Source organism: Tachypleus tridentatus, chromosome 5, assembly GCF_004210375.1.
Source record: "Tachypleus tridentatus isolate NWPU-2018 chromosome 5, ASM421037v1, whole genome shotgun sequence".
Taxonomy (NCBI): domain Eukaryota; kingdom Metazoa; phylum Arthropoda; class Merostomata; order Xiphosura; family Limulidae; genus Tachypleus; species Tachypleus tridentatus.
In genome coordinates, this window is record NC_134829.1 from 29,595,709 (window position 1) to 29,609,192 (window position 13,484).

At 35.9% G+C, this 13,484-nt stretch overlaps 1 protein-coding gene across 1 annotated transcript in view; it reads right to left on the reverse strand.

The window, feature by feature from the left end:
* The window catches only part of LOC143250823 (uncharacterized), a 35,411-nt gene extending 24,930 nt beyond the window's left edge, over positions 1-10,481 (reverse strand). The window contains exons 1-2 of the mRNA XM_076501876.1: positions 9,789-10,481; positions 2,487-2,768 (exon numbers count right to left, since the gene is read on the reverse strand). Of these exons, the coding sequence (XP_076357991.1) occupies positions 2,487-2,768; positions 9,789-9,836 (330 nt within the window). The 5' untranslated portion in view covers positions 9,837-10,481. The remainder of the gene's footprint in view (positions 1-2,486; positions 2,769-9,788) is intronic.
* Positions 10,482-13,484: the final 3,003 nt, after the last annotated feature.

Consider the following 13,484-nt stretch of genomic DNA (forward strand, 5'->3'; position numbering starts at 1 on the left):
TGAAATACGAACATGAGTTCATTGTTTCAAATGACAACATGGAATTATGTGTTCAAAAACAAAGGAAAATCATGTTTTTTGAGACATCTTTGTTTTCACTGGAGTGTTTTCAGTATTTTTGCAGAGAAAATACATTATATTTAAGAATTCCCAAAAATCACTTAGTATCGCCATCTGTTTTCTGGGTGAGCGGTGAGTTTATGGAATGACTACAGTATAATCTAGGGTTCGATTTCCAGTGTTGGATATAACATATGCAGCCTTTTGTGTTGCTTTGCACTGAAATAAATAGACAAACTGTTCTCTGAACCTACAGAAGGGCGCCGAGGGAAAATAGAAATAAACATCTTTGCGCAATTTGTACCCTGGCCTAAAAGCGTGTTTTGGTCTTCTTTGATAGATTGTTTAGGCAGAGTATTCATGAAGACACTTTGTAGAATGAACAGCAACTGTCTGTTGTGGAGACACAAGTGTAGAGGACGACGTTTCGAAAGTCTTCCGCCTTTCGTCTTCAAGCCAGTGTGTGTGTAGGTGCTGACGGTGTGGGTCATTTCAACCTTGTAGGTGTTTTATTGTGCTTACATTATGAACAGCTTGTGACAACTAATCGACAGAATTGAGAGATTTGCATTCCTAACAATAGAAACATAAACTGGATAGGACAGTAAACATCTTATATGAGTACTAGACAACCGGAAGTAAATACCTGCTGACTTAGGACCAGTTTGATTTATATTAAACAAAAAAAATCGCTGTAGCATGTTTAAAAGAAAATTAATTATGGCAGAATCTAAAGCAACATGCAATACGTATATACGATGGGATTAAATTGTAGTACTAATGTTTTATAGCTGCATAGCGTATAGAGAGAATACATGTATGGAAATACAAAGCATCTAAATCCTTAAGTACACAACAAGTGGTAATATGATTTCAGAGAAGCAGATTATCCTAAGGACATCACAAGTAGCAAAATCCTTAAGTACAAAACAAGTGATAATATGATTTCAGAGAAGCATGTTATCCTAAGGACGTCACAAGTAGCAAAATCCTTAAGTACAAAACAAGTGGTAGTATGATTTCAGAGAAGCATGTTATCCTAAAAATGTCACTATTGGTGAAATCTTTAACTACAAAACATGGAGTAATATGCTTTCAGAGGAACATATCATCCTAAGTCAGTAAGAAATAAATCCTTGGGCACAGAACAAGCGGTAAAATTATAGAACGTCGCGAGAGCTACGAAAATATGCGAATGAAGGCGTTTCAAAGAAGTATTGAAGTGTTATAGATAATATATCAAAATAGAATTCCCTCAAAAATATCGTAAACCAAACGACTAAAACACGATCGTTGTTCCTTCTACTTGTTGACAATAACGTAATCATGTTCTGTCGTTATCATCTGCTTACAGGAATATACACACGATGAGGAGGTTTTAGCTTTATATGAAGTCATTACCATAAGGGTGGATCGTGGGCTCGTAGTTAGGGTGTTGGACAGTGGACCTCCTGTGCACCGTTACGGCAACGAGTCATAATAATAATTGCACCCGCGGTTTGGGTCCGTGGGTCATAAGAGTGAAGGTCAAATCCCACTATTCGGTCAGACAAGAGCAGGCCAGAAATGGCGGTGAGTCTTGTTGGCTACGTGCCTTGTGTAGAGCTGGGCGTGTTCTTTTCTGAAAGAGTGCGACTGGGTTTCACACATCGTCGTTAGTTCTAACAAACCCAAATCACGGTTTCAATATCGCATAAGATCAGAAATAACCGTTCATTTTGATTTCAGGTTCAAGACGAGCGTTTAGTTCAATGTATTCCATTGATGGATCATAACGCAGACTGGCTACTCAAGAATACAAACTACAACGGATGATCTGTTGATGACGAGAAACCCACTTGAAATAAAAATGTGTCTCAGAACGGCTGGTATAAGTGTTAATGCCCATACCAGCCGTTCTGAGACACATTTTTACAACGAATGATCTCTAAAGACAATTCAGTAGGAAACGGAAAGAAATTGAAAACGTCATCACAGACAAACATTGCATATAATTTTTGCGATACAAACATTACAAATTAAGGTTTACGAGAAGCAGTTATGTGTAAAGTGCAGGAGTAAAGACTATCGTCTTTGATATTCGTAATGTAGCAGCTACTAGTCACCAGAGTGCGCTTTTCTCTGGTGGTTTTATTTACTTGTACTTAGTTTTTCTTGAACTCCAGTCGTGAAAACTCTTTGGAGCGATTTTAAGGTAGGACAAGATGGCATTGTGCCGCATTTTGAAACTAGAGAACGGGATTACTGGTTAGATGACTACTAATTTGAAGCGTTAATGAAATTACGAAGAAACCATGCGCAATCGAGCTCTTTTTAAAACACTGTTTCGTTAATGTTAGTTAGCTTACATGAAATTTCCTGCGTGTCAAAAGTAATTTACTTCCTATAATTTTACGCCACTATTGAACACAAAGTCTTCAACTTACCGTTGGGGAATAGAACGCTGACTGTTCCGGGGTGAGTGGAAGGAATGGCTGGTCGCCTGTGTAGGCAGCCGCTGCTGCTGCTGCCGCTGTTCCGTACATGTTCAGGGGTAAGCCCGACGCTGCTAGCCGTTGGTAGTTGAGCAGTTGGGCGTCATATTGGCAGGAACACACGGTCTGTCCCGTGAGGGGATCGGTGAGAACAGGGCGACCGGACTCACAGCAGTTCTGTCCGGTGGCGGCTGAGTGAAGTGTCTGGGTCGCCGGTTGTCCTGGCATTAGTATCTGTAAATAAAAATTGGGTGAAACTTCTCAACATATCTAAATGATGCGTTTATTCAATAGTGTCTATATCCTGATAACATTTGACAGTATAGCCACGAACACAGAGTGTATTGGGTATAAAATACATCCAGCAAGTGTGTGTTCTCATTATTCTTGTTTCTCCTTAGAAAATACACATAAAATAAACACACTTTCCAAAGTGTATTCCTACGTTAAAAAATAAACTTAAACCGCAAGCATCGAGTGTTCTTTCAACAAAAAACATACGTAAAATTGATTCAACAAAGGTATCTCACCATTGAAAAAAGACTTAAAACACACTCACCAAACTGAATTCTGATATTAGTCTTAAATAATAACGCATGCTTAAATACCGTAATAAAAATATCGAATTGCTAAACTTAAAGTTATAGTTAAAAAATATGAAAATTGGAGTAACTGAATATCGAAGGTCCCGTTGTTCATTTTCTTTCCGTTGCGTTGTTCTGCCGTTGTTCAATTCATATTGCATTGTCTACAATTATTCATTTTTTATTGTGCTGTTACGCCTGTGTGAATTTCTTGTTATGTTGTTTTGCAGTTGTTCAATTATTGGTTTGTGTCACAGTTATTTATTTCTCGTTGTTTAGTTTTGCTATTGTTAAGACCTTGTTGTGTCTTTATGATGATATTCACTTCTGATTTCTTGTTTACCAGATGTCCTGTTTTACTGTCCTTTTTTTTGTTATGTATTTAAAACTGTTTATGCTCTTATGTTATGGACTTGTTGTCTCAGATCGTAAATATTTTTACATGTTTTAAAGTAGCTTAGTTTTATGTACATGAAACTAATTTTCTTTTACTATTGGTTTTCTCTCAATCCTCGTAACCCCAAACATGCTCGTCCTTTCAGCCGTGAGGGCGTTATAATGTTACGGTCAATCCCACTATTCGTTGGTAAAAGAGTAGCCCAAGAGTTGGCGGTGGGCGGTGATGACTAGCTGTCTTCCCTCTAGTCTTACACTGCTAAATTAGGGATGGCTAGCGCAGATAGCCCTCGTGTAGCTTTGCGCGAAATTCGAAAACAAACTAAACCAAACTTGTTATATCACTTCACATAATAGTGTATTTTTAACTTTTCTATGCCGTTCTCAAATGGAACTTTCTAAAAAGTAAATTAATCATAAATAGAAAAAGTTAAAAACCGAGAGTCCAAAAACACATAAACTCGTTCATCATATAGTTATTGTTTGTACGAAAATAGCGACAAAAATAGATAACCCGCTCAAATTCCAGTAGGTAAAACTAGCAAATTTGAAAATCACAATATCTATTCGAAATCAAATCTAAACTATTTAGATATACAGCGATGGTACCACTAGGAGAACGTTTTTATTTTTTTTAATAAATTAACACAGTCGACACGCAAAACAAACCAAGACTTGTATTTCACACAGAAAAGAGTAATATGTTCTTCCTATTTGTTAGTCGGTTTTAATGAACATATGATCCTACACGGAAAAGAACCAAATATCTTTTCCCTGTCTATTATTCAGTTTTGGAAGAAATATGATCCTATACAGAAAAGAAGCCAATAGATTATTCTTGTTCATTATTCAATTTTAATATAAATATGATTCTACATGGAAAAGGACCCAATATCTTCTGCCTGTTGATTAGTCAGTATTAATGCAGATATGATTTTAATATTATATGTGCAACGCCAAGTTCATTCAGAACTCTGTACATGCAACGTGAACTTGTATACAGCGAACTTTGAGAGAACATCCACAATGCTTTGTAGTGTAGCCCACTACCAATAATATACGTTGAAATTCATGTTATCACATTATTAATTTATTAACAGACTGTCTTTGTTTTTAGACGTGTTAGCAGCTATAATGTTTTTCGAATGAAACATAAGAAGCAGTGTTTACTGGGAAGACAGAAGCAGCGCTGGTTTTAGCAATTCATTTACGTGACAATGTTCATTGCCAAGCCCATACCCGCAGCATTAAATCGTGAAGTTAACACAGCGCGTGTTGACAATGTCAGAGAATTATCTGACACGAATCTTTAAAGTGAACGCAAACAGTTAAAGACAGATATCAGCCTTCCTGTGAAAATTAAGGTAAGGAAAACGTAGGTGTTTGTCGTGTTCTAGTTCTCTGCGGGAAGTCCAGTGCTGGACAAAAGGTAAATGTTAGGACAAAATTACTGATGGTCCATCTAGCATGGAACAAACGGGCACACCAAGAGACAGACAAACTGACCACCAGGTACAAGGTCTATACAATGACCATAAGATCTCGTGCACCACTCACGTGCTGATCTACCAATTACTTAGAATATGTTCAAGAAGGAAAAAGAACAGCAGGTGGTAACAAAAGGTCAACTCTCCACTGGTCACCAGAAAAATTTTGATGTTATGTCCTGCAGGTTGGTCACTGTAGCTACTCTCTACTCAGTCTACTGGAAATGGATTACGTATAAAAAGATCTTCGTTCTCAGTTGCCTTGGGTTCGATTTTGAAGTTCACAGAGCAGATAGGAAATAACTTTAGTGACAAAAATCATTTTAGCTCCAAATCTTTAATACACTGAAATGTCTTGAAAACGGCATACTATTTACTTTATGTTTTGTAATTGTTTCCAAAACTATAATTCAACTGCCATTCGCTGATCACTTGATTTCTTTGGCTATGGTAACTCACGATATTCGTCTGTAGTTATTTTGATTATTAACACTCGAAAATAGAGTTAACACCAACACGAAGGATATTATAGCAGTAATTAATGTTAAAGGTAAAAGGCCTACTTAGAATAAAGTTTCCTAGATCGAGAGAAATCAAAGTTCATCGTTTGTCCACGACCTTAACACAACTAGCAGAAATTACCAACACTCAGCTGTGGGGCTCAATGGCCCTCTCATGATGGACAGAGGCCCCAATGTACCGTGGGGCTCAATGGACCTCTCATGATGGACAGAGGCCCCAATGTACCGTGGGGCTCAATGACCCTCTCATGATGGACAGAGGCCCCAATGTACCGTTCAAGCTCCTCCATTATCCTCAGTACTTCTGTAGTTAACCCTCCTTCGTGTGTCCGTAACTACACACACACTCACAAAATCGTTATGACATTCACCCTTGGTACCTGAACACGTGTGTTAAGTTTGCTTTCACCAGTTTGTGAAAATGAGAGTGAAGAAATTTTAAAAAATAGCACACACGTTTTTCTGATCCCAAAGAAAGGTTAAAAATACAAAATTCAATGTCAAATTCAGCGACCCTGCAAACCTACTCCTATACTCCGATCATGCTTGAATAACCTTTTTTGGGTGCATTTTATGTTCCTTTGATATGCCAAGTAAATAAGGGTAAGAGCCTGCGATATATAGATAAAAACAATTCGCTCGCCAAGTTTGGTCCTGCTGTCTTCAAAACTGTGAAAGGTGTTCGCCGACAAACAAATTTAAAAACACACAATATGAATTCACATCGATATGTGTGCATAGAGAAGTCGTCTGTGAGCACTTCTAATACGTTAGATTTTCTAACAGTTAAAATTCTTCCCACTTTAGCACTCGTGGAAGACGTTGTGTAACGTAAAAATATAACACTATAGTAGTCCTGGAGGCAGTTGTGTAACATAAAAATATAATACTGTAGTAATCCTGGAAACAGTTGTGTAATGTAAAACTACAATACTATAGTAGTCCTGGAAACAGTTATGTAAGGTAAAACTATAATACTGTGGTAGTCCTGGAAACAGTTGTGTAACGTAAAACTATAATACTATAGTAGCCCTGGAGGCAGTTGTGTAACATAAAAATATAATACTGTAGTTAGTAGTCCTGGAAACAGTTATGTAACGTAAAACTATAATACTGTAGTAGCCCTGGAAACAGTTGTGTAACGTAAAACTATAATACTATAGTAGTCCTAGAAACAGTTGTGTAACATAAAAATGTAATACTGTAGTTAGTAGTCCTGGAAACAGTTGTGTAACGTAAAACTATAATACTGTGGTAGCCCTGGAAACAGTTGTGTAACGTAAAACTATAATACTATAGTAGTCCTAGAAACAGTGGTGCAACATAAAAATACAACACTTCAACAATATTAAATAAAAAGAACACAGTAGTCCTAAAGAAAGAAGTGTCAAACAACAAGAACTACCAGGAATAGACGTCCAGGATAAAATACGTATCTGTGATCAGCGGGTTGGATGGACACATGTGATTTATCAGCTGTTTAAACTAATATTCTATTCCATTTGCTTTGCTCAGTATTAGAATGAAACATAATTTCATTTTAAAGGATCACTCACAAAAAGTACAATGCAGTATAGTTTAAAGAGAGGTGTTTAATATAATAAACTATCACTTTGTATAAAGTCTTGAAGGAAATTGCTTAACATGAAAATCTCTCCTTTATTTGATATTGGAAAAAGGTGAGCAAAATAAAATATAAGACTAGTAAAAATATCAAATCAAAACATATCACTATTCCTGTAGAGGAAAATGTTCAACATTAACATAAAATAATAGGGTAATGAGGAACATTAAAACGCTAACAATAGTAATATATCTAGTTATTAGAAAGAGCACAAAACGAGTTCTATAAGACAATTCTAATACAAAGATATTATTAAAATACGAAAAGTCATCACCAACAAACATGGAACTACATCTACTTTAACACTAGGCGACAAGCTAACAAAACAACACTTCGTACTTAACCAATAGAAGACAATTTAACGATACTACATTCTATTAACAATACATGAGAATGTAACAAGATAACATTCGGTACTCAAACTACAGATGATAATCTAACAACACTAAATAGTATTCTTTGATAGATTGTTTAGGCAGAGTATTCATGATAAAACTTTGTATAATGGACGGCAACTGCCTGTTGTAGAGACACAAGTGTAGTGGACGATGTTTCGAAAGTTCTCTACACTTGTGCGTCCATAACAGGCAGTTGCCGTCCATTCTACAAAGTTTCAACACTGAATAATACTTAAACTAATAGCAGTAGCTATTTTCAGTAATTGTCGAAAAAGTAACTGATAATCTGCCCAAGTAGTTGATTTTGGAGTACGAGAACAGTATATGGAGTCTGTGAATTAAAACGATAACTACTAATTTCACTCAGTAGTTGATTTTGGAGTATTATAACAGTATATGGAGTATGTGAATTGAAACGATAACTACTAATCTGACTCAGTAGTTGATTTTTATGTATCACAGAAAGAGTTAATTGATATTCTTGTTAAGTTTATCGTTATGATATACTACTCTGAACATAGAACAGCTTTGGAACAGTTAATTATATACTACTCTGAACACAGAACAGCTTTGGAACAGTTAATTATATACTACTCTGAACACAGAACTGCTTTGGAACAGTTAATTATATACTACTCTGAACACAGAACTGCTTTGGAACAGTTAATTATATACTACTCTGAATACAGAACAGCTTTGGAACAGTTAATTATATGCTACTCTGAACACAGAGCAACTTTGGAACAGTTAATTATAGAACAACTGTTTGCAAGAAGGAAATGATAGTATAAAGAAAACTTGGCGAGTAATGTAACACAATAGGATTATTCGACCAACAATATCAGTGATCAGTGTGTACTCCATAAATACTGTTCATTCTGGTAGCACTAAAACAATAGCAAATGAATTGGAACAGTAATTGACAATGTGATCCAATTAATGTCACCAAAGCAACAACAGTTGCCGGTGAAAGTGACATAATGCATGCTGGGAGAGTAAAACATGACGAATGTGAAAGATACTTTTTTTTTAATCGGAGAATTTTCTTATTATTTCCTGAGAGTTTTACCTTGCGGCTTCTTCAGGTTGAAAAACACTCTACCGACTATACATATACGAAGAAAACAAGTAACAGATAATATAAAATTTAAATACGACATGAGTTTAAATAAGAAACATTGACAAGAAAACTAGAATTTGTACTTTACTGAGAAAATAACACGTATATTTGTATATATATCATTTGTTTGCATATTTAGTCTTAGACAGCAAAATAAACATTTGGAAATTATTAAAATTCTTAGAAATACTCCATCAATAATTTTCCCAACACCGTAAAATAATTTGAGACGGAGCGACTCTTGGGGGTATATATTCGTATACAAATCATAGTGGTACTTTATTACTGTATGTGTATTGTTGTATCCTGTAACGTGATACAATACGCCAGATGAGATTAAAAAAGGAAAAAAATAAAACAGTAATGAGAGAGCTTTCTTCAACTCAGAAAATGATGAAACGTGTTTATAACGATTTTCTGCCGAAGTATAAAAACAAAACAAATTATAAGCATGTCACGTAAATGTTTCTCGAATTCTTATGTTAGTGTGTGTAAAATATGCTCTTCGCATGTTTCAGCTACGGTCCTATACGCATCAAAACTAGAGTAAACTAGTTGCTACGTTTTCTCAGATTTTCCAGTCAGACTCGACTCATCAGTGTAGAGAAAAACGTGCTTAATATGGGCAAGTTGGACATATTCTATTAAAAGTACAAGAACATTCGTTTTTACATGTTTCAGATGATATACATAAATCTTGGATACAGAAGCAGACCGAGCGTCCGTCGCACAATGACGTTAGGGTCTGGAGATACAAAGTATTAAACACGTACCAGGAACAAAACTTCCTTACTCAGAAAATGTTACGACGAACGTTCAAAACCCAGTCATGTTATGCTATGTTCAAAACCTAGTTTTCAATAACCAGTGTTCTTCGTGACGACACACTGTAAGCTCTATAGAAGAAAACACGTAAATATATCAACCAAATTTACTTGGAATCGCGAACGAAAGCTATCGATCGAAGCTATCCATGATTACATTACAATCACTAACTGGTAAAGGTAATCTTCAATATACAATGGGTTTTATTTTTTTGGTACTGAGCACTACACTGTTTATCATCATGCTTTTTAATACATTAGTCTTTATGGCTAGTGAGACCTACTTAGGACAAAGCTTACCTGAGTATTAGCTGATGCACTGTTAAAACTAAACTGAGAACATGACATGGTTTACTGCCCCTTGAATATCATGAAGTGGCCAGTCACCCGTGCCACACCACTGAAATTAGTTACTAGTCACTTCTACACTGGACCGTGGTCAAGTACGACATGCAGATATGGGCGGACAGGTGGTACGGCTCCACGTGCCCAGTGTTGTCCGACTCCCGTGTTCCGTGACAATGTTAGTTACAACCGGTCTAAGTGTGCGCGGTCGTGTCAACAGCTCGATACACAGTGTACTGATATGTCATAGCGTATCAAACCCTAGTTCTTGTCTGTTCAGGCCCGCCCGTCCTCTAAGCTTATGGTGTTCAGTGAAACCTCCACTTGTAACGGACAAGTCTAGCAACGAAGGTCGCCGGCCGTCTGCTCCTGTTGTGTGCCCGCACTCTCGGGGGATGGTCGTGAGGTGTATTCAGCCTAGGCCAATCATATTAATTCCTCGCCACAAAAACATTGGCTGTTCGGCGTTGAGCGATAGCTGAGCATAGAGTGAGCAGGTCTCGTCATAACCATTGCGGACAAGCTCCGCCTTCCGTCTTAAATCATAAGCGGTCGGCTAAGACAAATTAGCATTAATATGAAACGTCTGACGCGCTCTGTGCCTACACTACTATACCGATGTAAAGAATCAAAGCCGCTGTTGCAAAGAGAGAGGGGGAGCAAATCAGTCTAGGACGAAATACAAAGTAAACCGTGTCAACAGGCCCTGGTACAAAGCCAGTAGACATGTGAACTTTGCCAAGCGAGTTGTATTACCACATAGCAATAATAGAAGATCGTCTTATCCGAGGCGTTACTTTTTTTAAGTTCCAGTACTGAAACATACAAGTTTTACTTGTTTTCAAGCTATGCGTGTTGTAGTTCGATAACAGAAGAACCCTTAGTAGTAACAAGATTCCTTTGTAAGGTTTTGTTTGTTTGTTCTTGAATTTCGCTCCAAGCTACACGAAGGCTATCTGCGCTAGCCGTCCCTAATTTAGCAGTGTAAGACTAGAGGAAAGGCAGCTAGTCATAATCACCCACCGCCAACTCTTGAGGTACTCTTTTACCAACGAATAGTGGGATTGATCATAACATTATAATATCCCCTCGGCTGAAAGGGCAAGCATGTTTGGTGTAACGGGGATTCGAATCCGCGACCCTCAGATTACGAGTCGAGCACCTTCATCACTTGGCCATGCCGGGCCAGACTGTAGTAATTATAGAACTTGATGAAAGACGGAACGCGTATATATATATATATATATAAATTGGCAATCATGGAGAGCCAAAAACTTATAAATATTTTAATATGTTCAATAACAGTTATTTTTTCCACAAAATACACTTAGACACAAAATCCAGTTATTATAATGTACAACTTCATCAGATCTCTTGCACCCGGAAGTATGTCATATAATAACAACAACAACAACAAAGTTTAATCAATTTCTTTAGTGTTTTATATTTATGTTTATGGGGGTTTTGTTTTATTAGAATCTTTGGTATTTGTTGCTGGTCTTTTCTATTGGTGCCAAGTACTTTCCTAAGTGCTGTAAGTTGAGTAAACGAACAGCTGACAGAAAGACGTGTTATTTGATATATACTCACTACGAACAGTAGATTTCTTTGGTCGTTGTGTGTAGGACACTTTGTTATTCTTAGGAATTTCTCGTTCCACAGATCCCAGGAGAACAATGCAAACCTCATCCTTAAACTCAACTTGAATAACCCACAGAAGAAGACGAAATATTTTATTTTCAATGGCACGTTGTTGGACAAAATTTACGACTAAAGTTAAACTACTAGAATACAGTTTAGCTGCTTGGTAGCACGTGATGGTTTTCAGTTTCAATTCTAAAACCTAAATAAAACTCTCCGAGAAGGAATCTCATTCGCGCAATTGCCAATTCGAATATTATCATTTTTTATGTTGGTCAACACTTATCCACTTCGTCTATAGCTTCTAGCGATATTAACTTGTATGAGCCATATGAAAAAAAAAAAAAATCGATCGACAACCTGAAACTTTAATTTAAATAAAACACTGATAACTACAAAGGACGAAGTTCCTATATGAAATCACTATATTATTCTAACTGTGAATATAATTAGGGTTAGGCAAATGACAATATTACGGAATTATTAGTCACAGCAGACACCCAGCAATGTTAGAGCAACCCTAAAATGTCTTCTTTTTTTTAGAAGTTTTTTTCCTAAAAGCTAGCTCGTAAAGAAAATAAGAATAGAATTGAAGTGTTCTCAGTGTTTTCTAATTCAGCATAGTCGTTAGAATGATCATTGCAAAAATGTTTATAATCAGATTATATACATGTATATATATGTTTATCACCTACTGCTGAGCATATTTCGTTGCTGCTACTACAGCGTCCTCTCTCGGTATATAACGCAAACTTCAGTACTTAATCCCCTAGATGGCACCACATTCCGGAGCAAAATGTAGTATTGGATGTAGAATTAATTATTCATTGGCTTATTTTTATGAATTGGTTTTGAAATTGTATTTATCCTCTATACCTTATAAAGATATTTGAGGAAAACGGAAGGAGATCTTTTCGATGAACCGAGAAGTACAGTACTTTTGTGCCGCTTGTATAAAAAAAAAAAAAACAGTTTCAAAGATGTTCGACATTGTGACTCATGCATTTTTAGAAACTATAAAATGATAGAGTAATTTTGTTTTGGTTTTCATTCAAATACTCAACGGAAATCAGATCATTTTGCGGATCAATAACGATCAATAAATGATTTGAAAATTTTGTTATATATAATGCTAATAACAAATCACAGTAACTTTCTCTTATAAGTTAATAACCAGGCCTTTTGAAACTCACATATATGAGTATATAAACACATATATATATATATAGAGAGAGAGAAAATACGAACAAGGCAATGACATACAACACGAGAAATATTAATTATTGCATTCGACAATAAATAAACTGTCTTTTTTACCACAAATATTCCTCGAGACATAAAATTCACTTATCAAAAAGTTAGGATCACCATATATTCGTGTTTAGTATCTTATTAAGAGCACATTAAGTTATTTCAGAGAATCTTAACTGTGTCAACCTAAGATATTTCTAGTTTCATATTTTCTAATGTTGACACCCTTTTATTACAATTTAGTCAAAAAACACATGGTTAATTTTTATGTTTTCTGATGTTCATGTCTTCTTATCAGAGTGAATTCAAGAAAATATCATTCACGTTTGTTTACACCTTCGTGTTAACATGTATTTAAAAAAAAACACCCTCCATTTTTGTGTTCTCTGATGTTTACATCTTCTCTGGATGTAATCAAGAAAAATATTCTCCATTATTGTACTTTTTTACATATACACTTTTGTACCAGGGTGTATTTAAGGCAGAAGTTCACCAGTTTTGTACTTTTTTATATTGACACTTTCTTATCAGGTGTATTCAAGGTAAATATCCTCCAGTTTTTACTTTCTTATGAGGGTGTATTTAAAGCAAATATTTCCCAATTTTTACTTTTCTGTGTTTACACCTTCTTATTCTGACGTTTTCAAGAGAATATATTTATTTCTGTAACTTCCTATGTTATCACTTTCAATAGGTTGTACTCAAGAAACTTAACACCGATCACGTTTATGTTTTTGATGCTGACTTAATTTCGAGATG